The sequence below is a fragment of the Anser brachyrhynchus genome, assembly GCF_964034855.1.
Source record: "Anser brachyrhynchus genome assembly, chromosome: 8".
In the NCBI taxonomy this organism is placed as follows: Eukaryota; Metazoa; Chordata; class Aves; order Anseriformes; family Anatidae; genus Anser; species Anser brachyrhynchus.
In genome coordinates, this window is record NC_137702.1 from 6,537,376 (window position 1) to 6,564,182 (window position 26,807).

Below are 26,807 nucleotides of genomic sequence, written 5' to 3' on the forward strand. Positions count from 1 at the left end.
GGATTAGTGCATTAAAAGAAATTGATGAGACTAAGAAGGTAATGATTCAGCATCAAGTTGTTTGATTCTTGTCCAATTTGTTTTTAATTATCTGAACTAGAAGATGTAAATGCTGTATGGAATAACTTTGTAGAATAATGAAGTTCAAGTGACAGCAAAATATTAACGGCAGTAAAGCAGATGACAGAGATGGCAGAACTAGTATCACTTTCTGAGGATCTTAAAGTATCTACTGAATGCTGCTAGCAAACTGTTAGACTGTTCTGAGAGGGAGAGACTACTCTCATCTCAGATCAATAGGATGAGATAGATGTTAGCTGTTGGTAACACTGAGGGAAATCATCCTATGTCTAGGCTCGTTACTGATTTGTTCAAAATCTGTATGACCTCTACTCACTAATCCCACTGTTAGCTGTGATCCGTGACTTGGATGAGATGTTAGGTAACCTGTTTCTGTCTTGGCAGCTCTTTGTGCTGTTCGTTTCTGCTGTTGGGACATGCAGAAATGATCCATAGTTTCTCTGAGATGGTTTTAAAGTCTCTAAATTTATGAGGTAAAGTCCCACTTTTTTACTGCAGATCTTCATTTGTATCTCCATTGAAACTATCTAACTTTCTTCCTCCGTCAGTCCTGACTGCTCCTCTGCTCTGTTGTTCGGGATTTCAGTGCCGGAGGTCCTGCCTGTTCTGCACAGATCTGTTATGTTTTAAACAAATGTAAACACTTTTTTCCCCTTATTTTCTGCATACCATTGCACACATGGGGCATATCCTAGGCTCTTACCATCTGGAACCGCGCACGTTCTTAGGTTCTGAGCTCAGGCTTAAGTTCACCCATTGGGAAATATTCTCCAGTGATTCATGAAACTGTGTGCCAGCTCCAGATTGGCCTTTGAAGCCTTTCTGAAGATCAGCAAAAAGATCCATGTGAGATTTCTCTTCTGGCTCCTGAGGTTTGTTGTTCTTAGAACAGGAATCTAACAAGGTAAATACATGCTTGGGAATATACAATAAATATACACTTCTGAATGGGAGTTGGGGGTGGCAGTTCCCCATGGCAAATAGCAACAGGGAAGGAAAAGAAGAAGAGACGCTCTGATCACCTCCCCTAGCCATCTTCTCAGGACAGAAAGGGGCTGCCAGTCCCCCTATAAACTGTGTTTATGCAAAACAGCTTACAGAAGTGCAGGGCATGCTTCCTGCCGTGGTATGTGACACCCGAGATACCAAACAGGCCCAGCTGCCACCCCTTCACAGCAGTATTCCTACTGTCTTCGTATGTTGTTTGCCTCTTGCTGTTGATTTGCCTGCTTACCTGCAGCCCTGGAACAGTGGAGAAAGAGAGGATTACGTGATCCAGCCTCTTTTCAAAAGACTGTCAGCTCATGGTCTTTCTCCAGAATAATACAGAAATGCTCGTGGATGTTAGAGATTAAGGGTCTCTGGTAGCTCTTTGTCCATCTCCCATGAATTTTCTCTCGGTGAGCAAAGGGAACTTTTTTTCTGGTCATGTATATTAATCTTCAGTTTAGAAAACTTTCAAGTGAAAACCCAGCAATGTATTTTTTCCAAAGGAAAAGTCTCTCCTTAGTCTTCTACTAAAATCTTCTGAAGATAAAAGGAGATTTCCCTGGAGTTGTTTCTGAAACCATAGCCTACAGCAAGATCCTTCTTCACTTCAGACTCCCTCGAACTGATCAGGGAGGAACCAGTAGTTACTGCTTCTTGGATTAGAAAATGGAAAAATGCTAAAAAATCAGCTAGAAGAATTGCTACCTCTCTTCTTAAGTGTTAAGCTTAACAAAGCGTCCAGCGTGCTGCAGTACAGTTATGTAATCCTTCATTTTAAGGTGTGTGTGAAGTAAAGTATCCTAGCATGTAAGCCAACCAGTTCTACACTTCTCTAAGTGATTTTGCGAGTCTACTGTTCTATTAATGGAGAATACTGCCTTATTTGGAAGGCTTCCTGTCAACAAAATTAATAGGAGTCATATTTGGAGGCATCACATACAGCCCTTGATGTACTTACGGCGTTGTTTTTCTCTGATAACGGCAATTTCTGCTGAGATGGACAAACTGACAAATAAGTAGTCTGAGCAACTGAGCTGGAGCTGCCCGCTCTTTTTTCTCATTCTTCTGCTAGTAAAGAGACACGGGCAAACCAAAAAACAGCTTTGGTGTGACCTCCCCTGGTCATTCTCAGATGTCTTTGGATAGTAATTCTTACTTCCTCTCAAGTCCGGAATCGGTCAGGAAGCGAAGAAAGGAACTACTGGTGGTGTTGAAGTTTTCAAGAAGGTGGTGCATATTCTTTCAACAAATTAAAATATATATGTATATCAGTGATGTCCATCCTCAGGGCTCCGATGAATGAAGTGCATCAAAGATGGATGTCTTGTTGGTAAAACTGTTAAACGGAAGTGGCTGTAGCAGAGAAAAGTCCAAAGCTGGTTCTTTTCCTCACAAATAAAAATGTTCTGTGTTTAATTTCAGCAGAAGAGAAATTGTGAAATTACAGTTCTGTAGTGTTAGAACTACCAATGTGAAGGTGAATCAAAACAATTGCCAAAATGAAATGCTCTCACTTGTTGAAATTGAGTGTTTTGATTTATCAAAATTAAACAGAATGATTCATGTAACTTTTCCCTAATAAGCAGTTTGCCAAAACAAGCACGTGCCTGTGAAATGTTTATTTTGATGAAATGCAACTTCCTTGGGAAACTCTTCAGCCTGTTGTACTGCCCTTTGTAGAAGACAGCTGTTTGTCCTGGCTGCTCAGCCATTTTTCCTCGTCTCCTTGTGCAGGGATGAAAGCCACTGCCACTCTGAGCGCTAGTTTAGGGCTTGACTGTCTGTCCTGACTGTTCTCCTCTCTAATTTGGTTGTAAGAGAATAACTAGAAAATGAGTGCTTCAGTATCTTGCCCTTGTAGTCCAGTTAACTAAGGGTTTGCCCTTTTCACCCTGGTTGTATGGTTCTGTTAGCGTGCCTTGACAACATCTTGGATGCGTTGATTGTACAACTAGTGATGACATCTTTCTCCTAACGGTCTGAAAAACCTTGCCCTTCCACTAAGGAAGATTTTTTTGAAACAGGTCCTTTTTCAGAAGTGACAAGCAGGTGGGGACAGCACACTTGAAACTGGACAAGCTGGAATCAGAATGTGAAGTTAGAGAGATCATCGAGGTAGGTTTTCTGGGTGAGGTATTCTACTAGTAAGTAGTGTTTGAACATGAAGGGAGAATGATGGTTTTCTTTGTTAGGACCATGAATTCAGGTGATCCCCAGAAATGTTGTGTTAGATCAAAGGGTTGAACAAAGACTGCCAAGAGTGGGTAGAGAGCTGCCATAGGACCGAGCAGGAGATCACGGAGTCGAGCCTCAAGAAATCCCTCAGGCTGCAGCACAGACTTGCTTAGGGCGCTGCAGTGCTTCGTGTCCTCTGGGCTGCCCGAGGAGTCCGTTTGTACTTGGGGGCAGGACACGCGGTGCTGGGCAGGCAGAGCTAACGCAGCCCCTGGTAAAGCTGCTTTGCACGGGTGGTGTGGAGGGCCTGCCCTGCTGAATTCTGCACTGTGAATCTGGGGAAGCACGTGGCTGCAACACCTCCCAGCCCTGCAGTCATCGGCAGGTGATCACTGTCATCTTCTGGTTACAGAGGAACAGTCAGTGGTTGCCTGAGGCACTGTAGTTTGACATCACTATTTGTGTGTGTGCTAACTGCCCTTCTTTTTGTGGTTCTTTCAGATTTTTGATGGCAGAAAACCCACTGGAGGGAAACTGGAGGTAAAAGTGAGACTCAGGGAGCCCCTCAGTGGTCAGGATCTTCAAACAATTACAGAAAACTGGCTGGTCCTTGAACACTAGTTCCTACATGAGGTATGAATACAGTGTCTGAAGATGGTCTGGCCAGAACTTGACAGGGCTACAGATAAACTCAGCGTGAAATTATGTCTTTTGTTGACGTTGACCTAATTACATGGCTTTAATACCATTCATCTTTATAGTTGTAGTGGTGAGCTGATACAATTTCAGAAATGAAGTTACAGAATCTTCATCTTATTGGTTTGTATATCAGAGGTGCTATTCAATCACTTGAAATGCAGGGAGCATCAACTTCATTAAGGATATTTAGAAAATAAGATTGACAAGCCCTTTGGAGGAAGGAAGGTGCTTTCTGTCCCTCCTTACTATTTACAAGGAACCTTTCATAGTTAGCAAGGAGCTTTCTTCCCCTACAAGAAGCTAGAGAAGGGCATTTGGTCCATGAGGTTCTGAATGCTTGGCTTCATCTGAGAGGGAAACTATTGGTAATCAACTTTATTCTGGATCCTTGAGGGAGAATCTAGAGCTGAATATAGGCTATCTAAAGAACTGTGCCTGGTGCCCACCATGCTTTGACCCAGTACAGAAGAAAAGCTGTGTGCTGCCAACGTGGCTGTGTTCAAAGGGTGAAAACGAGGTCGGCTTCCTCTTTCTGCCAGCCTGTGTTCCTTTCTCTAGCTCTGCTTTTTAGTTATCAAAAATACTTCTTAAAAAAAAAAGGATTTTAAAGGGATTTTCTGCATAAAATTGTTGAAAGATGAGTCCCAGAAATCCAGCTGTGGACTCTAATTCTGTCTGTTGTCATCCATGTCTTAAAATCACTTTTAATTATATAGCGACATAATTTAACTTCTCCAGGACTTAGAACACAAATTGGAGACACGTGGCAGAATTGCTGTTTAATGTGCTACTGTACTTACTGCTAGGTTGTCTTTTGAGCGATTGATAACGCCCATCAGTATTTTACACGTATGACCTTGAATTGGGAACATCTGATAATACTGTGTCAAGTGATCGCGTTTTCTTTTTTCTTTCCCAGATCCACAAGAATGCTAAGAGGTGTGGGACGGACGTGCGTGTGGAGATGCTGCTAGCTGCAAGCACCAAAGACGTTAAACGAATGCACTACTGAACCTAATGTCTATTTTGGTAACAGCCATAGTGCTTATTAATAACTTAAGGCAAATGTAAGGCTCTGGAAATTTGCTGCTGCAGGGTGTTGTTCTTTGTCTACACAAAATAGACAGAATTGCCTTAATGTGGGACTACTAACGTAGCACCAGGATGAATGTTACATTAACTATGCATAGTGGTGTGTGAAAGGTTTAGCCCCGTAAAAAATTCCCCAAGACAGTGCAAAACCTTTTCAGTCGATTCACAGGTAAGACCTTCACTAATTACTTTTTTTTTTAAATGTGTATGAGCACCCAACACGGTACAGCAGACAGTTTGCTACCACTTCCTTGTGTGCTTTCTTGTCAAGGCCTCTTGTTCCCACCACCCCCTGCCCAGTATCAGTGTCCTGAAATAGAGGAGTGAGAGCTCAGGCAGAAATCTAGCAGCAGTGTCCCTCCCCCTCCTAGGTGTGTGCTGCTGCAACAAGAAGTTTAACTTCTCAGGATGCTGCCTTTCAGGAGAAAAGGATGCAACACGTCTTAGCAGCAGGTGTTTGCAGATCCGCGTTTTCATTCTGGCTACCAGTTGTCTGCCATGCTTGCTGCACTGCTTATTCTAGTGCAGCGTGGGTACTGTGCCTTCATCCTTTTTATTTTTCCTTTGTTGGTTTATTTAAAAAAGAAAAAAAGAGGTATGCTAGATTGCTGCTTCCCAGATGTTCATTGTATTATTTTTTTTTACAAAAATAGCCTTTTGCAGTTCTTCCAGGTGATGGGAAAATAGCCACTCATTATTGTGTAGAAAACTGGATTACAACCACCTTCAGGAATGCTTTTAATTAGCAGCATACAAAAAATGGTACCAAATATGTTTCTGTTTGTAAATCTCTGTGAGCTAACAGAAAGGACTGATCTCAGAGGAGAGGATGTGCCTGCACTGGGGAGTGGAGGTGCTGCTGCGCCAGCTGTTTAGGTAGGACGAGGCTGTAGGCAGAAAGGAGTCCAGACACGTAAGGCAGCGCTGCCTCTGTCTTCCTGAGCAGATGAAGACAATACAGTATTTAGTTTTTAATTTCAATAAATTTAATATACAAAACTACATGTTGAAAATAAAAATATAATATGCAGTTTTTTGCAGTGTTAACTAACTGAATTTTAAAAGTACAATTTTTTCTAAAACAAGTACTCATTTCTTAACAACATGGTAATTAAGGTCATTTAAAAGGCTATGGTTGAAGCAAACATGTCAGTCACCAGTTGATAGTGTTTTGCACAAACATAATCCAAACTTAAATGACATTTGGGGCAAAGGAAGAAAAGATAAAGTTTTTTTCATCTCTTTTACTGCATCATTAAGCATAACAATGCAACTAAGGTAACTGAGAAGCTGCTGCTGTGGCAAAGCTGGAGTGCAGTCTCTAGAAGGAATATTTTTTTTCTCCTTAGTTTATGGAACTCTTTTCCAGATACTGAATCTTGCCTACACCATGTAGTGCTGCGCTGTGTCCCAAAGTGTGCAGGTGCAGTGTGCAGAAGGGAGTTTGACAGTAACCTTAGTCCTGCTCCACTGCACGAATACGTAGGAAGGCTTTTATTGATTGGGTAATAGCTTAAGGTTTGTTGATCATGAACTGTTAAGCCACCTTTTCCCAAACACCAGAGGTAAGGTTTTACTTGGGTGTACGCGTAAAAGGGTGAGTGGTTCTAGTGTGCTACCTCTTGCTGGCCAGCTTTTGTTCCTGGAGTTGGACCCCAGTACCGTGGCCTTTCTTCTCCAAATGTTTGGTGGTGACAGCTGTAATTTGCTATAAATTTGTAAGACTTTGTTATTTTTTTTTTTAAAAGCAGTAGCCATTTATTCACCAATGCATTCTGTACATACTCTGTGCTGTCTTTATGTAAAATACATTGCTATGTGTACAGTTACCTCTTTGTTTGCCCAGCTAATGCTGTGTATGTGTCTAAAAAACATAGCATCAGCCTCACAGTAGCCTTGCACTTCCTGTGATATTTGAAAGGACACCTGTATGGCTCACATACAGCAGAAACCAAGTACGCCCTGCTGCATCCACCAGAGCCGACTGCAAGTAGGGCCAATGCAAGGTCAGAGATAACTGTGTTAACCCTAGATAGTCCCTTCCTTTCCAAATTAGTTTTCTGTATAGACAGCAGGGGAGATTGCTCACCTCCTTCTTGGGAGAGACTCAGCAACTGCTTTGCATGGCTCAACAAACCTGCTTTGAGTTTTTTTCCAGTAGTTAGCAGCATTCCATGGAGACAATTTAATTCACTAAGACTGTGGAACCATGCCTCTTCTGGCCAAGTCTCAAGTCCAGCTTCACAAGGTTGTGGCAGGCGTGAGCAGCTGCTTCCCTTACTAATGCCCTCGCAGGTGAGACCAAGAGCACTGGGCCAAGTGCAAGTTTTCAGAGCTGACCAGAAAGCCTTTTTCAGCAAAACATGCAAAAACAGCCACTCTATACTTGTATCACAGGTAAGCTATTACGTGGTGCTGCTAATATGAAGTGCAAGCTGTCTTGTAGTACATGACACTAGCATTACACTACAGCATACAGCAGGGAGGAGACTTAAAGCTGCCCTGGGTGTTACTTCTCTTTAAAAAGCAGGACCTACTGGGGAAAAGGAATGAATTAATAACTGCACTTTAGGGCTAATATTTTCTCTGCCTGTGACAGGTATCTGAACTTCATACAGGTTTGTAAACAAAGTAGAGAATAGCAGAGCTGTTCTAGGCAATTATAGAAGTCTGCCAAGGTGGCAAGTTTTTTCATAGTAAATGTGGGGAGGAAAGGTAAACTAGCCTATTTCACACACAAAGCTGCAGTTTACATAATACCGCTTCCAGAGAGATGCCTGCCCTTCTCATTTGACTCATATACAAATGTCGTTATGGCTAAGTAATTTTTCCACATCTCTCAAGGGCTACCCTAAACAGATTTCAACCAATAATCTGGTCAAAATAATGTAAACGTTACTTTTTAATGTCTACAGAAAATCAAACACGGCATTATGATGAGGTCAGAATGGAGGTCTTGATTGTTGTTACTTACTTGTCCATCTACAACCAGTACAAGATTGGAGTTTCACTTTTTATTTATGCCCCAGTGATCTTTGCACCCGTTTGAGCATTTAGAGTACATGACTGTAAGTCTTTAAACATGAGCATTTTTCTAAACAATAACAGAAGTGTATTAGCTGCAAGGATAGCATAGCCATGTTGTAGTATAGAAGCTGCCCTGATCCTCTGGTTGTTGACAATGCATAGAAGATTTAGAATTATGGAACAACTGTCCCTCCCACCTCCCTCCCCCCAATCCCCTTAATAGTGTTACCAAAAGCTTAATTTTCCAGTTTTAAAGTGCAAATGATTCAGATACAACTGCTGCTGGAACAGGTCTGAACAGAAAATGAAGTCCTCTTATGAGATGTTTTCCAGAATATAAAAGATGAGCTCCATTATGACTGGCCCCTCGTTCAACTGACAGGCCCCTCCATGAATCACTGGAACTAAGGCACTGTCCAGGTCATTCATGTACTGAGAGGGCAGCGGCTGTCCGTTACTCCCAGCTTGATAACCAACCTGAAGAAACACAAAGCACGGGTGGGTTTCGCACAGACTAGGATACGAGGCTGAACGCGATGTAGCCACTGTTAAAGCAGCTTCTACACTTGGTTTTGGTCTGCTCTAGCTGCCCCAGGACTGCCTAGAGAAAAACAGCTTTTAAGCTTTCCCCCACTGCTTTACCAAAGCAGATCTTTCAGCTCAGCAAGAACCACACTCTGCGCTATCAGATTCAGTCATGCAGTATTTAAAAGCAGGGTAATGCTGAGAACACTTCCACTCGCAGGCAAGGCCAGCTGTCTTGCCAAGAGACCTCTTTCTGCTTGTATCAGGTGCTGTAGAGCACTCTTAGGGGACCTCCCATCTGTCTCTGCATCCCATGGAACATGATCTTCTAAGAAGGGCTGTCCTTGGGCACAACATCTCATGCGCACCCAAAAATACATTTAATTCTGCTCCCATCTTTAACTTCTGGTGGTAAGGCGAGCTTAGAGGCTTCTCGCAGCATGTGGAAAGCCTCTGCCTCTGAGGGCTGGGCTGTGCACAGGTCTCTGACCATGAGCAGGTGCTGCTAGTGGCATGGGGGGGGTGGGGTCAGGCCTTGCTGCTTATTCACGTGATGCAGTAGCTTTCCTATTTTAACTGACGTCCCAAAACGCCCAAAAACAGCACTCCTAGATTAGCAGCTGATAGTGGTGGTACTTTAACCAACAGAATGGTTTCCCTCTTTTTGCGGGAAAAAACAAACAAAGCACCCCCCCCCCAGTTATTAAACTATTCAAGACTTACTTGATCCGAGTCGAGAGTAACACGCAGCCCAAGCTTAGTCATTCCGTCTTCTTTTAAGAGTTTAAGATGAGGACAGAGAGCTAAGCAGAAAGCTTTTGCCACGTTTTCAGTCAATCTGCTGTGATCAGCTGGGTCACTCAGACCATTATGTTGCTCATCATTTTCCAGGAAGAACACCTTAAGGAAAGAATTAAGACACAACATTTGAAATTTTCTCGAAAATAATGTTACTGAGATGCCATTTAAACTTTTTATGAAAGAAGACTTGAGGAGATTCTCAGGGAAAACAAGTAAAAGCCTCTGAAGACAAGCCACCTTAGGGAAAACAAACAAAACATCTTTCAAACAATAGCTATTTAAACAGTTGTGTTGTGGTCCCAAAATGCTAAGTGTCAGTTTACTTGCAGCTCAATTTGACTGACTTACCTCTGTCCACCGAATGACCTTTCCATTTGCCTTGTACTCCGAGCCGTGGAATATCTTCACGCTTGTTATAGCCTCCATTGATTTGCCATCAATAGGGCTTACAACACTGCAGAGGGGAGGGAAAGTGGTAAGTTCCTACTTAACAGAAGATACAAGTTGAACAGAGAACACTGCAAAGGAGAAGTATGTCACAGATCAAAAAGCAGTGCCTCTGGTACACCAAAGCCCAACAGGATTGCTGCAGGTTATTGTCATAACTGCAGCGCTCTGCAGTTTGAACTACTGCTGCACAGCAACTTGCCGCATCAGCTTAACAGGGCACAGACCAAAACTAGCCTCAGAAGAGAAGTCCCCGAACAAAGGTTTCTCTCAGGGTGCCAAAACCAGTGATCTCGAATACCCCTGCTAGTTGTGCCGATGATGCGAGCCCTGAATCTTCATAATGATGACTGATGACTCCTTAACGCCTGTACCCGTCACAACAGCACTTTACCACCATAAGCACTTAAGTTGCAATACAGGCTTTTCTCTTGGCTGAACTACCAAGGTAGTAGGAAACGTGCTGTTGTGTTCAGCAGTTTTCCTTCCAGCACTACTTAATGCAAACTAAGCACCAAGAGTGCAATGTGACCATAATACACAGGGTTCGGCACTGAGTGTTGGGGGCAGATTAGTGGTTTCCAGTAACTGGATATTAGCAATGGCAAAAGAATCCATACCATTGACAGCTTTTTAAATGGTTGCCCCAAAGCTTTACTGTCTCAGTTCTGTTCTCATTAATTGCACCTTGTCACTCAAAACAGAGCCATAAGCTTGTAATTCCTATTGATTTGAGGGCCCATGCACCTTATAAGAGCAATTAAAGTTTTAAACAAATACAGTCAAACATGTTGAGCAATTGCTTCTCTGCTTACCCCTTACTAAAGTTTTTATCATCTTCTACCCACTGAATGTGAACGTGTTCCTGAGGATCTTCAGCATCTACTTTGCCACAAGTGATGGTGAAGTCTTTCATCTCTCTCAAGGCCTGCCTCAAAGAGTCCATGTTCTCAGCAGTTATCTGGACCATCACTCCATCTAGAGAACCAAAAAATCCTCATAAGCCAAGATAAGCCACAATGAACAGACCCTATAAAAAAAAAAATAAAGCATCCTTCCTCTTACGAGCAACAGAAAAGTTAAAAAAATCTCTTTTAACACTATGCAAGCCCATTTCTGAACTCAGATCCCTAAAACATGCAGCACTGATGGGCGCTGACTAGGGAAAACAAGGATAAAACATGAAGACCATTTATCAGGTAAAGTCAGCTCTACAAACAGCCACATTTGTTTGCCCCAAAACTGCCACCTGCTCCAAGTAATGCTCAGAAACCACATGCGACTGCTTCCATTCAGATACCACCCCTGTTGGCACTGGAGGCAGCACTCCAGCACTGACAGTTTTTGTGAAGTCCATGCTTACCTGACAGTGGCAAAAGATACAGAATTTGGATTGGGTCAGCCTAAATTAGCAATAATTTAGGAATGATAGAGTTTCCCGATGTAGACTCCTTGTCTGAATCCACTTGTACCTCTATCTTGAACTAAACCGCCAATTCAGACACAGAGTGGTCTAATAACCCACAGACACTGACTTCTGTTCACAGTGTTGCTCTGCAGCCCTGACTGCTCGCCCATGAACTATACGCTCACCTAGCTACAAGCTCTCGAGTTGGTGCGGTTTTAAGGAGTTCCTGCTTGTCAGTGGAGCTGAGCTAACAACTGCATGTGTGGGCTCCTTGCATACCTCACTCACAAGCTGTAAGGAACGTGCTTAAAACCCTCCTGGCTTGCAGCATCGCAACTGTTGCAAGTTTAGACCACAAAGTTAGGTAGCTCGGCTAACAAGCAGTGGCAGCTTTCTGTCTGGTGTATGGTCATGATTTATTTCTGTCACGTGACACGTAACAAAGGTGAACAAGACCAAGAGGCACCAGAACAATAATCCTGACTTTTCTTGTTCTCATCGCATCACATAGTAACATATAAATGCACATTCATAACCTTACATAATGCAGAGCTATTAGGGAACACAGTAAGTTTAGTGGGGCTTCCTCTCCCGGTCTCTGGATTACACATTCCGTATTTCTCAGGCTCACAATTTCCTCATTCAGCCCAAACCAGTACACTGATACCACAATCACAAGCCAGGTATTTCATATTTTACCCTTGTTTTCTTGTGCCCCTGTCCTAGTGCATCTGGGTAAGTTCCCCCTCATTAAAGGAAGCAGTTTTCTGGACTAAAAAGTAAGATAAAGCTGAAGCAGCAGCATGACTCAAATGCCCAAGGCGTAACAGCAGAGCCCTGATAACTACAGAGCTGAGCAGTGGTAGAGGGGAAGCAGCGGGCTTGCAGCAAGCAGCTCAGTTCTTACCTTCTACTATACTGGATTTGGCAAGGTAGCCTGAAGAGGATTTTAAAGCTCCACTGAACACAAAGAAGCTGGCACCAGTCACTGCAACAACAACAACAGGAGTGATTTAGTGAGGCTTTCATCAAAACAATGCCTCATACGAGAATCAGGCATCACAGCTCTATCATCCAGAGAGGCAATTAATCTAAATCAGAACAAATGCTGCTCAGAATTACACGACTATGACACGTTACACACTTGGATATGGAAAGGCAAATCATCCAGTTATTTTCTAAACTGGACAGTAGTTCTGTCAGCCTTAATAAATGTTCATGTTTTGTGACTCCCTCTCCCCACAAATGCCTCTCAGTTTCAGACTATTAATTTAGGATAACCAATTACATAATTCACCTCTAGAAGTTCTCACACAGCTGGCAAAGACTGTGCGTGAGCTGCCTATGGATCCCACTGTAACACCAACCCCCTGGAAAGACTACAGCTCAAAGCCAGCTGATTTAAAATAAGATTCTCTTAAATGATCACTGAGCATCATGAAATACGTGCTGGAAATCCCTCTGCTCATCCCATATGTAAAACAAGCAGAACGCAGGTAAGACTACCAGCCCTGAGGGACGCCCCATGCCAGAATACTGCCTGGATATGGGGGTGCTTGCCAAACAAAAGCCATTCTCTGTCTTGTTTGTTCTCATTTGGAGATAGCATAAATGTCAGAAATTTTCCCCCAAACCCCAGCATTGACATTCTCATAACACTGCTGCTGCATCGTTTCAGCCTAGTGTAACAAGCATAAAGCCTGGAAATTAGATGGTCTAACTGAGGTGAACACAAGGAGTTTCTTGAAGATGCACTGTTAAAAAGCTGCTGCTGTTGGTTATTCCTATCCACCTTTTCCTCCCACTAAACCTCATCTTCCTCCTTTGACAGTATTATATAGGTAGAGCACAGGCATCCCCAGCCCCACCTCCAGGCTCCAACAATGCCAAAAGCTGCTCTCGCTATTCATGTCGAGGTGTTGCCTCAGCCAGTTACAGCACTGCGACCTCTGGAGCACCGCATGTCCTAAGCCGCATTGTGCAAGCAGCATTACCGTATTTACAAGGGAGCAAGCTGTTCGGGGCTTTATTTTATGTCTGCTGGATCTACGGAGCTGCCAGCACACCTCTCGGACAAATTCAGAACAGCACTGCTGATCAAGGAAGTGTGATGTGGACTGTACACAGGACACAAATGGCATAGCGTGCCCCTTGACACCTGAGATCATGGATTCTGCAAGGGGAATAAAGCACTGAGGCAGCAAAGAGCAGACAGAGCAACACAGTGCTATCCCTTGTGTTGCACATCTAACTCACAAAGCTGCCCATTTAGGAATGCCAGTAGTCACAATTATTTTATCTGAACCTCTAGCAGAAACAGTGAAATACAGACAAACCAACCCTGCCAGGTTCACAAAGCCACAAGCTGTAATGGCCTAAGAAGAATGGCAAGAGAGAAGTCATGCAGAGCACCGTGAGGGAACAGCCTCCTCGTGAACCCTGTCCTCACCCTTCCTCGGCTGATTATGGATGCTGATGGCCTGTGTCTGGTAATTCCCGTCATCGTTCTGAACACACACCAGATGCGAGTCTGCTTTCTCATTGAAGCACGCTCCCCCTGCTAGAACATGCTCGTTGGATTTGTTCATGGCTTTCATCATCTGCAAACAAAAAGGTTTACCATTTTTACCATGTTTGTCGAGCAATACCATAAAGGGGTGACTCTTGGAACAGTTTAATCAGACAAAGAGTCTCAGGAGTGCTCATAGTCCTGTGCTGGACAGACTTAAGCACTTAGAACCATAAACTGCTTTTGAAAAGAGGGTTCAGGTCTTATATCATCTAGATGCTTTCAAGTGTCACCTTTCATGTAATTAAGATAACTGGTACGAAGGACAGCTGACCTACAGGTTGCAAAAGCTGCTTTCTCTAGCTATTGTAAAAAACACAACAGCTTCTTTCATTTTCTTCTCTCTTCATGTAGCCTTAGACTATGAGATTTTAGATCTTAAATGAAAACTGACGGAGTCACCTATCTCTGGAATTTGTTTCAAAACCAAAAATTATATACTTGCTTAAAGGAAAAAAAAAAGGCTAATTAAGTTACATCTCTCGCAGTGAAAACCCTGCAGAGAAGGAAAATGCTGACATCTCTGAACAGCGCTCAGACTCCTATCCTCTGCTTTCTGTAGCTGAGAGCACGCACGCTACACACAACACATTTATCTTCCTCAGTCTAACATAAAACCTTAATTACAGTGTCAGAAACATTAGTTGATGCTCACTATTGACAAATGTGCACAGGTGTAATGTTTGGGGAGGAAACTTAATTAAGATTTTGCATCAGACAGCAGCGTATTTCATTATCTAGTTTATCATGTCATGCTCCAGAAACAAGATTTTAGCTCGACAGCAGCCATCTTTATGGAGTCCAGCAGCTGCTTTTAGCATAACGAGAAACAATTGGACATGGCAACTGTATTTAGTAACAAGGCAACTCATTAAAAAAGGACAGTCATCTTTCCTGAGGGACTAAATAGTTTCAGACAGGCAACTGAGCATCACTAGAAGTTGCAGAAAACTAAAATAATTTTGAAGAAAAACCTATGTATTTAATAGAAAAACTAGAGATTAATATTTAATCTGTTAATTGCAGTCTGAATTCTCCCCATTTAATGCATGCAATAGATTTAAAATGAGTTTTTCACTTTCAAGACAGTTTGAGTGACACTGTCCTAATTAAATATTGCTTTACTTGGGGGAAAAAGTAAAGGTCTGGTGGCTTAATCCAGCTTAATTCAAACTACACTCGGATGAAAAATCTCTAGCAATTCAACCTTTCAACTGGATTGCAGGCAATAGTGCTAAATAAATAACACTTTCTCCTTTTAAAAAGCTGAGTCCTCACTTCACATTGGAAAGAGAACCCAAGCACGATGGTTTTGCTATGCTGCATAACACAGGAATTTTCTTGGAGTCCAGCCTAGTGCAACATCTAATACAGGGCTGATGCTAACGCTCTTGTAAACATCAGGCACAACTAACACTTGCTGAACTGCAGCTTGTGTGCGGTTGTTCTACTCACCGCTCTGCAATAACTACAACATCATTGTGTTATCAGCATTATTTTCATCCTAAATCCAAAGCACAGCACCATACCAGCCACTAAGAAGAAAATTAACTCTATCCCAGCCGAAACCATGATGTGCGAACACATATCTAATGCATGCAAACTTTACTGACCTTCTCCATTTTCAGCATCAAGAATTAATACACCCTTTAACAGAACCTTTATTTTCTTGCTTCATCAGTTTCCTCTTTTTAAATTTCCATAAAACCATTTTTAATATGAGTTTACTCAAATGCTTCTTGCAGGGAAATTTCCTGATGTGATAAAGCTGTATTCTGCTCTGATACTACAAGAGCTTTTAAAAATACCATTTTGCCCAGGAGCTTTGCTCTTGTTCCGACTTCTGATTGGTTTCAAAATACCACATTTACCCCCTCCTGTTCAGACAGACCACAAAATTAATCATCCTCTCCATTGCCTTCTGTCATTATTGTTCAAATATTCTGTCACTCAGCTTTCTCAACAGCACTAAATCCTGAAGAAACTGATTTTCTCAGACTAGAAATCAAGTATAGCATTTAGATGCAGAGAGAGATTTTACATACAGCAATCTAACAAATATGAATAAATGCTGCAAGTATGCACACACAACATAGATGAGAAAAGTTAATGCACTTTTTCCTCCGAGTTTACCTCAAGTGTAAAATTTGTCAACTTGCTCAAATCAAAATGGTATTTGCAATCCTCTAATATTTTCTACTCTTTACAATTACACTTTATATGTAAACAATTAAAAAGCCTAAAGGAAAAAAGAAATCATCTCTCCTGCCTTATTAACACTAAACCGAATTGCATTTTTCCTGTGGAGCCACCATCACTTGCTCTCAAAAAAGTGTGTGCATCATGCATTTATCGTCTGAGTTTGAGGCAGTTTTCCCCAGTGGTAGTGAAGAGAATAAAATTTCTTTAGATCTCAGGTCCTCCAACCACAAAGAAACTGTAAATAAATATATTTCTTTTAAGCGTTACCTCATTGTATCTGTTGCTGGGAATTTTGATGCTGGTTTTTCTGACTTCCATGTCAACCACTAAACCTTGGACCACAGGCAGCGTGTACTGGTAATTTCTGAAGTCCTGGTAATTAAAACAAGTTTTTAAAAGTTAGGCATGATGATCGTAATTAACACTGTAGGTTTCATAACTTTCCTAATGGCCAACAGTTAGCTCATTAAAATAATTATCATCAGTGTCTTGAAAAGCAGGGAGGGAGGGAAACGTCCCAGCTTGTAACCTACAGAATCAAAGTACACAGATGAAAAACCATCATTGTGCCCGTTAGTCATTTCACTGATTTTCTTACATCAAAATTAACGTTCTCCAGCATTGAATACAAGGAAATTTGTTCTCTGTGTTCTGTTACATTACTGGACAGCATTATTAGTTTTTTTTCTAGCACTGAGATTAGGTCATGCATCCAAGAGAATTTTCTATATGGAAAATATTAGCGAAGTAGGAAGAGCTGATAAGTTCACTTCAGCTGAAGCTCTGCACAGCAGAGAGCTGTGACTAAACACTGTGATGACCTAGCACTTGTGAGGAAGGAAGCAGAGCAACTGTTGCACTTATTTCCAGATCCAAACATTCTCAGGTCGCCAGGTTTGGGGTGTTTAGGGAACCTTTTTACAATTCACCTGCTGTCAAAATCTAAAGTCCAATACCAGCAACAGCAGGCAATTCACCCAAATGCCCACTACCTCCTCTCATCACCTTTTAAGCATGCCAGCTACTACATGCAACAGGAGTCCAGTTCTCCCCACATGACCATGCACACCGATGGAACGTACAAACTGAGTCTCAGCACTTACTGCAAGAAGGTTCATAATCGTATGTCCAGTCTCTCCAAACAAAGGCTTACGAAATCTGACACTAAAAAGTGGGCATGGATAAACTAGGATAAAATAAAACAGAAAAAGTCAAATTCAACTTTGCATACTGAGATTCTGCAAAAAACAGACTCAAATACAAGCTCCTCACTTGAACGTGGCAAGCAGCAGCAAAAGACGAGATTGGAAAGAAGGCCAGAGTTTAAAAAGCTAAAGAGAAGAAGGGTGTAACATCATAACGCACCTCACACAGGTCATGGCTCCTTGCCCACCACACTAGAAGCGGTAAGAACAATTACATGGAAAGCTTCTAAGTGCCATGCTGCAAGACTGAACCTCATGATCTGGACCCTGATTGCAAAGATGGCCTTTCTGAATACCTTTTTCAAAATACTTCTTAGAAACATCTTCTCCCTTTTTTATGACCGTCATGCCACTCTCCACCATAGCATCCTAAGCCTTTAGTTTCCGTTGCTGACATATTACATTCAAGTAACCATATTGAGATGATTTCATGTTCTGTTTTCATAATTTCATATGAATGTGGCAAATTCTCTACAGGAGTATGTAAAACTGAATTAAAAGGACATTTACAGTATGTCAACAATGCAGAATACCTGCATTCCTTGGCTGACTTGACCATACCTGTAACACACCTCTGATGCAATTCCTCGTGTAGCGTATGGATATGGCTACATTACACTATGTTGCAGCAGAAGCCCTAACAGAGCTTGAAACATGACTCACACAGTAATATGTAACGCCAAGGTCTTCTAAACGCATATTTGAAGGAAGGTTCCTAAACTATGCTCAGGCAACCACCCAGCCCGATTTTCCAAACTGCCATACATCTTCATAGTTCCCACTGCAGTCAGAAGGGGCTGCAAAAGCTCAGCAGTTGGAATTAAATCATCAGGATTTCCATATAGAAACGAACACCAGCTTCTGCACACTGATGCGGCATCTGGAAAGTATCACAGCTCCTACACACGCACTGTGCAGCTGACCAGCTCAGGCACTGTGTCCTGATGCACCAAGAGGTGCTGAATTTCCTGTGTCTGCCACCCCGGCTGCGTACAGCAGCTCAGCTCCATCCCAGACACACTGCAATCCCTGCCTTTGAGCTGTATGGTTGATCTGCAGATGCTCAGCAGCCATTTTCTGGCTATCTAGCAACCCAGCGTGACTCCTGCAACTCATCTGCTGCACATCCAACAGAATTGGACAGGTGGCAGAAATCTGACAAATTCCACCAGCAAAAAGGATGTACCCAAGGAAACCTGGGACACAAATGCAGCCCTTACCTGGAGGGGACTGAAGAAGTGATCTGCAGCACAGGACAAGTGAATATGCCCAAATCCAACCCTATAGAAGCTATAGAAGCAACTCAAACCCCAGCTTCCCATTAAACCCAGAGCAGGCACTTCTGCCTGTGAGTATCAGAACATTTATTTCTGTGCTCAGAAACAGATGTCACAGCCAAAAAACAGATGTCACAACCAAAATACGAGCATCTTTGTTTGTTTTTCTAAATGCTGATGGGAATAAATACAATACTTAAAAACCTCACGGATGCACACAAAAACGTACACACCTTTAACACTAATGTTTGTTTGGACAAGTTTAATCTACATTCCTCGTCCTCAGAAAGGAAGCCTTGAAGATTTCCTTTTTCCCTTCCAATAACATTTTATTTTATGAAAATTCCCAAACAGCTTTCCCTACACGTCACAAGTTACATTTAAAAATTAATGTAGGACATATTCTAAATTTTCGTTTGTTAAATTTATGGAAATATTGATAAGCGCATGTGAAAAAACATTAATGACGACACAGGAATTCAGATTTACAAGACGTGCCAATTAAAGCAGCAGATGAGCAGGACAGCAAATTTTTGGCCCATCATGGTGGACAGACTTCCAGTAATCTCTGCTCCAGTGATGGACAGTGTCTTTTGAAAAAGATTTTATCATAACTTAATGCTAATTCCATGCTAGCTGCTAAGATTTTAATTAGCTGAAACACTCTCTCCACCTTAATTTTTATTAGTTGCAACAGAATTTTCCTAACAAATTGCCACATCAGTTGCCCCCACATACATATTGTTGTTCTCAGAACAACGAGCATGGTTTTACAAACCTAAAAGCAAACACACTTCCATTTCAGCATGGAAAGAACCTAACATCTCAAAGGCTCTCATTTGTCCTAACCACACCAACTAAATCAGACTTGTTCTCCACATTACCCTATTTCAGGTCACCAAGTGAAAGACAAGCAATTACTCCAAACTGGATTTGTCTCCATGAAAAGCTCACTCACTGATCAACTCTCACAGCTGTAAAAAAGCCATAGGTCATATCAAGACCTCAGGACTGCTGTGCTATTAGCTGGATGCAATCTGGGTATGAAACACCAACAACAACAATTTTTACTTGCCCGTTTAAGCTCACGTGACTTTGGTAGGTAACAATTTAGGGCTGGGTGTGTGTGCTCTAAATCAGAACGCATTCTTCTGCAGAAATAATTGCAGCCAAAAGAATGCATGTTACTTACGTCTGTATTCAGCTCCAAGTCTCAACATCAGCCGAATGGGGAACACTTTAGCCCAGGGCGTCTCCCACTTCTGAATGAGGATGCCAAACAAGTAGGGTGGGGTTGGGAGCACCAGGTCCTGCAGGGACTGATACGTAGCTGCAACGTACAAGAACCCTCCGTGTTCTTTGCTTCCAAGAAAGCTCTGGCTGAAAAAGGAGTGTCCCAGGTTGCCCACAACATTACCTGTGAACAAAAATACTCATATTACATCACTAGATCGAGAGTTACATCAAAAATTTAAAGAGTTTTTCACGAGAAAAAGAATCATTAAACTCACTTTGCTTCCTGAAGCATTAATGCCTACCACTAACACAAGAAGCAATGATTTGCTGCAGACAGGAACTCGGGTCCCCTTTGGAAAAAACTGTGCCACCTGTTATGAAATAACTTGTAGACTAGAGCCACCAAAGCTATGGTATCGCTGCTTGATCCCCCTTTGGTGATAACAGATACTCACTGACTATTACTGGTAGGAAGTCAGATTTGTAGGAACGTGCACAAACAGCTTATTTTCTGCACCTGCCTGGCTGAGCCATGCCTGCAAGCGTTACCAGGACAGTACATACAATCACAAACCCACCACCTCTCCTTTTTTCTCCTTCTTTCCAGTTGCACACACATATAAAGCAATACATTCCAAAATACGTACGATGCCTACTCATTTTCCAAGGAAAACAGCAGTACCTTGACACACATGTTGTCTTGGAATGGAGCATACAATTTATTTTGTAACCAATATGTAGCTCAAGGGGTAAAGCAGACTGAGAACTGAGGTTGCCATGATCTGACAACTTCTTCATGGCTGGCAAAAATGATTCAGTGAATTAATTTCAGTTAAAAAATAACAGGTGGAGCATGGGGAATGAGCAGGGAGGGAGACATGTCTTGAGCATGTTTCAAGCAGTCAAGGAGGTGAAATGGAGGGGATGGTGCATCCCAGGGATAGCCAGGAAGAGGAAGGGTAGCTCAGGCCAGTACTGCTGCCTGCAGCCTCCCCCTGGCACTACAGAAGCTCACTGGAAGCCTGTGTTCAGCACCTCCCAGGCACTCAAGAGATTTCCACTGCAGAAGCTGCTGATGACTGAACCCAACTTTTAGACCCAGCTGTGATTAAAGGCGGTGCGCACCTGGTCAAATGATTAATGCCCACTGGTTGTCCTCTCATTTAGGCAAACCACTGGGGTGCCTGCTCAGTCATATTGAAGATATAGGTCATTTTAAGAACTACACGAAAGAGTATTTGCTTAATTAGTATACTTTATGTAAAACGCAACTGAGACAGACACAGGGGAGAAACACCACTAATTTTTACTCTAATTCTTATTCTTTGATGCCCTTAATTTCCAAAAATGTTTATGCTGGAATGGCTGAATAAATCTGAAAGTTGATTAGATTATTATAGCAGCCAGTGCAGCATTTAACATCAGAGCAAAGAACCACAGTGTAATTCCTTTTATCAAATGACAACGACAGCATGCAAATAATGAGCAGAACAGCCTGCAGACAGAGGGGCTGCTAAGTAGCAGTGTCTACTCTTTTTCCCCACCACCTCATAATGGGGCATTTGTATCTGAACTCAGAAAATACAAAGGAAGGGAAGGCAGAGAAGGAAGAAATGCTGTCCCCCTTCTTCAACATGCACATCAACTAGACACAGAAACTGGAGTCTTTCTCCCTCTTAGACACCAACATGCTAAGACAAACTGACACACAAACACTAGGTCTTAAGTAAAAACATGTCACAGAAATGCAACTATGACATCCTCAGTAACACAAAATGATCGTTAAGTAAAGCCTTCTCAATTTTTATACTGCAAAACACCCTAAAAATCATATAAAGACATTTACAGATGCAGTAAAATAAATACAGTATGTGCAGTTTTGGCCAGCAAAGGAAAAATTAACCAATGAGTCCTTTCAAGACCGTCCCTTACACGAATGCCCTGTGAAAGTCCCAAGTCACAGCAACACTCCCAAAGCCAGTCCTGGCATGAGAGCAGTACAGCTATTCCTGGGCACCTTGCTGAAGCTGTCTTTGTTGTTGTTGTTGTTGTGCCCACAAGGTGCTGCACAAACAAAGCTCTTCAGTTCTCTGGTAAAGGGCAACAGGCTTCGGCTGCGCAGGCACCCCATGGCAGGCTCGGGCTCATTCATAGCTTGCTGCTATTCTGAGAAGTTGACTTTTTAGTTTTACAGATAGACACAAGCCAGAGCTGACACCATCAACCTGGGCCAGATTCCAGAACTCTTACAGTGGTTACAATTTCTGTGATGCTCAGCTGAGCATACCTGGTGTAAAATAGCCATTCGTTAACCTGAGGGATTAACGTGACTAACAGAGCTACATCAGACATTGTCAGCTGCTGAGAAGCACTGCTCCTGCCCCTGTGCAGACAGATTTCTGTCGGCCTGTGCTGTGACACTACAGCCTGCTCGGTGAATACATTGCTAATGCTAGTGAGTGCAACCCAATGCCTCAATTCGTGTTCATGAAAAAGATTTTCTTTGATCTAAAATAGCTGTTGGCACCTTTCTATCTCAACTCCACTCATTTGCTTTAGCAGTTCCCACCTACCCTCAATAATCTCCTCTTCATTTATATTTCCTTTTTTCCCTTCCCATCTGTTCTTAGCCAAACAGAAGCTACAGGCCTGAGAGTAAAATTAGTTGGTGAGGTTCTTGATTCCAACAACGCGATCATAATGTATGAAGTGCATGAAATGCTGAACTGAATTTAATGCCGGACCCTTTTCTGAACTATTTTTTGTGTGAAAGAGGCCAGGCAGAGGGAAGCTGTAGAGCTCCGTCCACTTGTGTGAGGCGAGGTGCTGCCCACTGGGATGACAAAGCAAACAGACATTTCCACTTGTGACTGATGCCAAGTGCTGCAGCAGAAGGGGACGACTACTTATTTTTTCCGTTTCAGGAGATGGAACTTCAAGACTCACACGCTTGGGCTGCCTTAACGAGAAGCTTTTCAGCTACGAGAACTATGAAAAATCCCCTCAGAGTGGAACCTACAACGAGCTGTTCAGCACCTTGCCCCCTCAAGCCACAGCAGAACGAGGTATTCCTACAGACACAAGCAGCTCGCAGTACGAGCTCTGATACGTTACCACTATTAAAAGGGCCAACTATGGGGGCGATGCAGTTGTGCTGCAAGTCATTATTTATAAGAACATGCAACAGCCTGCTTTGCAGAGAGCATGGGAACAACCAAGGGAGTGTTCTCCCAAGCACCTCTCTCGTACCCTTTTCAACCAGCAAAGGCAAGTCAAAAAGCTGGGTTTCTCCCACAAAATATTTCTGACCTGTCCAGGGTTTGACAGTCTTTCCTGTCATGTCTTTGAAGGTGGTTCTAAGTCAAGGCCCCACTGGTAAGTTACTAAATACTCATATTTGTCAGTAAATTCCCATTCACTTTTATATTTATGTGGATACAAAGTACTTAAACGTGTCATAACGCCACCTTAAATAAACGGCAGCTATTAGCAACTTGACAAGGTCAAACCCAGCCCACTGCAGCGTTACACATTAGACACGCAGAACTGTATTTCAGAAGCCTGTAGAGAAAGTGTAGCTGTCAGAAGAACCATCAGAAGGAAGCCATCATTCTCAGAACTATGTAACTTCATTTACAAAATATCACAACTTCCTTTCTAAAGTAACTCAGAGTGAACAGAAGGGTGCCTTTCCTTATACTAAGTTCCAGCCCCTGACACCAGACAATTCATATTATTTGGAAGTGCCATAAACGTGTATGATGCAGCTAAAGCAACTCTGCAGGAGGTCAGTATTTATTCTCTTTCTCAGTTATACTAGGTTATCCTTGACCTCAAATCTTAAGCACCTCTACAAAGTCCTTTAAAAAAAACAAACATGCTTGTAACCACTGATGTGACTATCTCCAGTAATGATCCATACTGCGTATTGAATTCTTCACTTAGGTGTCTTCCTCTGATGAACAATGCCATTTGCTTATCAGTTTGGCAATCCCTTCTGGGCTCAAATAAAATAGTTTATACCAGGAAAGGTGAAGAAAAAAATATTCCTGTGTTTGTTTACTGCCTTCAGTACGTGATGAAGCCATTTGGGTGTTTTTACCAGAAACGGATGAAGTTAAATTCCTGATATATGCTCCATGCCATTCAGTTAATCTCGGGTCAAAAAGCTGGTACTAGCATCCAGTCTCAGGGAAAGTATATATATATTGCTTGGAAGAGAGGAAGCTGCATCTGCCTGGCCTCATTCCACTGTCACCAGTAACAACCAAGACCTGCCAAGTACCGAACACCACGCCAACATCCTGAAAGTTCAGACATCCTAGACCTGCAGCAAGAAATGCAAGGATCAATCACCTGGGATCAATCTTGCCAGATGGATTTTCTTCAAGAGCAAATGAGCGCATAGCCTTTGGAAAACCAGCACAAACCCAGTCCCTACCACACAAATGTCCACAAAGAGACACAGAGGAGACATGATTGTGGATGTAACTTAATCACACAACACATCTGTAGCAGATGCCATTATTCAGAAAAAAAAAAAAAACAACAACACAAAACTCAACATTCAAACTTCTGACCATACTCAGCATCTTCGTACTGAAACACATCAGCAACTGATTTGAAATTGTCTTACTCATATTAGCAACAGACACGATGCTTCACTTACTATCATTGTGAGCAGCAGTTACCAGCATCCAAAACTTCCTCAGACTAGACTGTGTCAGTCTTCCAAACAATCACTCTCCCCCCTTATATGTTTGATTTTGTATCCGTCTTTCCATATCACACTTGCAGGGGTGTGTTATTCACTCAGTTAACCTGTTCTCTGTTCAGAATATCTATGTGGACTTCTCCATAGCTCTCACCTGTTTTAGCTACCAGCTGACATAAAACCAGGCTGGGTAAGACATACCCAAAGCTGTGATTGGGGTAGAACATCCCCAGAACCATGGAGATCACAAAGCATTTCAAGCTGCTGCCATACTTGTGCTTTCCCTACAAAAGTAACAGTAGCATTTATTGTATTCCACCAAAGCTGATGTACTAAAGCGTATCTGGCAGCTCTGTATTAACACATCCAACTGCTTCAAAATACCCATTCACAGGGACAGAAGTTCTCATTTTTCCATTCACGAGACCTCCTGCCAGGCTTATAGCCAACAGACAAGGATAATCATGGGATTACTACCACAACAGTACAACTACTACAACTACAACAGAAATCATTAGCTTTCAATTTCGAAACAAGAAAGGCAACACAGCAGGGAGCTCGATGATGGAGGTGCCAAAGGAAAAACAGAACAAGAGAAACAACAGCAGTTAATACTTGCCTTAATTAACAACTTTACAATTTATTATAGCTCACATACATACAATCTATAGTGAAAAATGCCATTTTTCTTTCAAACTCTCTCAGTTGTTTTACAATTAGGAAGTCTTAACATTACACTACAGCTTGAGGTTGAGCACTTCCCCTAAGAAGAAAACTAATGAAGATTCAGAGCGGTTTTGCACCCGACTGACATCTTATCCACACCGAAACTGGAGATGAATCTGAAGGGCAAACTGCAAACATTAAGCGTCCAGACCAAACGTTCCTGCTGGCAGCTCGGAGGCCTGGGCTCTGCTACTGCTACCTGCACATGCCAGAACCATGGTCTGCAAACGGCTGAGTGCACAGAGGACAGGACTCGTTCTCCAGAAACAAGATAGACTCTGAGGAGAGCAGAAATATCTGGAGAGAGGCATGAGTGCACACAAGTTTGTGCTTCCAGGTTTGAATGCAGAATTCAAAATTGAGCAGGAAAAGCTAGTAACTAAGTGTGACTCATGAAAAAAAGGAATCACTAGGGATATGGACTTTACTGAAATAAACAAGGGGAGGGAACGCTATATATTCTGGTTCTAAACAAAGCAGCAGCAAAACCAAACCTTTTCCAAAACAGAATCAGTATCACTGTATGCAAGTCTTGTTTCCATTCCGATAAAAAATAATATGTCTTTTTGTTTTATGACAGTTTTTAAATAAACACTTACTAGAGGAGATAAGTAAGAAACGTCAGAATTTATTTTAGTGTCCTCATTGCAAAATAAATTTAAACCAATAGATAATGAAAAATGAGACTGTGAGGCAGTTTCAAATAGTTCCTAATTTCTAGTGGGAATTCTCATTTGCACTAAATGTCTAAACTCTAAACTAACATCTAAACTTGAAGAGAGGTGCAATACCTCTGAAATGAACAAACTTGGAAACATGGATGCGTCTATAACACCACTCAAACTGCTAACAGCTTCCAAGGGATTACAGCCACCAAAGTGAAACCCTACAGCACCATATCCTGTCTCTCTGGCTGAATGACACTGCAATTGCCAGAGCTGCAAATGCGTTAATATATACTTCTCCCTCTCAAACACACATGACTTGGGAAAAAAAAAAAAAGAGGAGGAAAGGAGGATGTATATTGAGATTGTGCATTACAAAATGCTACAGGAATTTATTGACATGCATTGATCTATGAAAGTTTCAGTGCTGTTTGGTATTACACACACCTTGAGTTGCTATAGAGTATCTATTTCTACTGCATGTCTGAAACACAAAACAGAGCAAACTCTATCAAAACAACATTATAGTGTGTAATCCTTAAGCAGTGAAGTTTGGCTTCTGATTAAAAATCATACAATAGCAAGCAGCTCTTTGCACAACTGCAATTGTAAGAGATCAAATTACTATCATGAGAGCACTAAAAAAAAGAATTCCAAATACATTATGTAGAAGTTATAAATTATGTATTTCTGTAGTGTAATTATACAGAACACCATTGCAATATACACACCTAGCTGCATTTATATCTGTGTACACACGTGTTTGCATATATAAAAATATATATGCACACACACAAACAGAGCATTTTGTACCTATCTCCCTCTGAGTAACACCATAATTAGAAAATAAAGCATTGTAAATGAAGTGAGGTTTGGAAGGTTATTTGTTTTCCGTGTATTTGAAATCCATTATGACGTGATAATAGTACATTCCGAACCTGGCAACCTCTCTGGACAAAATGACCTTT

At 42.0% G+C, this 26,807-nt stretch overlaps 2 protein-coding genes across 6 annotated transcripts in view; one reads left to right on the forward strand and one right to left on the reverse strand.

The window, feature by feature from the left end:
• Nucleotides 1–5,033, forward strand: part of CC2D1B (coiled-coil and C2 domain containing 1B) — a 31,028-nt gene extending 25,995 nt beyond the window's left edge. For all 3 annotated transcript variants that reach the window (XM_080603284.1, XM_080603285.1, XM_080603283.1), the window contains exons 23-25: nt 3,096–3,186; nt 3,748–3,879; nt 4,865–5,033. In XM_080603284.1, coding sequence (XP_080459410.1) covers nt 3,096–3,186; nt 3,748–3,867 — 211 coding nt within the window. In that variant the 3' untranslated portion in view covers nt 3,868–3,879; nt 4,865–5,033. The remainder of the gene's footprint in view (nt 1–3,095; nt 3,187–3,747; nt 3,880–4,864) is intronic.
• Nucleotides 5,034–6,005: 972 nt separating this feature from the next.
• The window catches only part of ZFYVE9 (zinc finger FYVE-type containing 9), a 59,686-nt gene continuing 38,884 nt past the window's right edge, over nt 6,006–26,807 (reverse strand). For all 3 annotated transcript variants that reach the window (XM_080603272.1, XM_080603270.1, XM_080603271.1), the window contains 9 exons: nt 19,691–19,915; nt 17,120–17,202; nt 16,284–16,388; nt 13,695–13,845; nt 12,153–12,233; nt 10,653–10,815; nt 9,739–9,844; nt 9,313–9,489; nt 6,006–8,541 (listed from right to left, as the gene is read on the reverse strand). In XM_080603272.1, the coding sequence (XP_080459398.1) occupies nt 8,380–8,541; nt 9,313–9,489; nt 9,739–9,844; nt 10,653–10,815; nt 12,153–12,233; nt 13,695–13,845; nt 16,284–16,388; nt 17,120–17,202; nt 19,691–19,915 (1,253 nt within the window). In that variant the 3' untranslated portion in view covers nt 6,006–8,379. The remainder of the gene's footprint in view (nt 8,542–9,312; nt 9,490–9,738; nt 9,845–10,652; nt 10,816–12,152; nt 12,234–13,694; nt 13,846–16,283; nt 16,389–17,119; nt 17,203–19,690; nt 19,916–26,807) is intronic.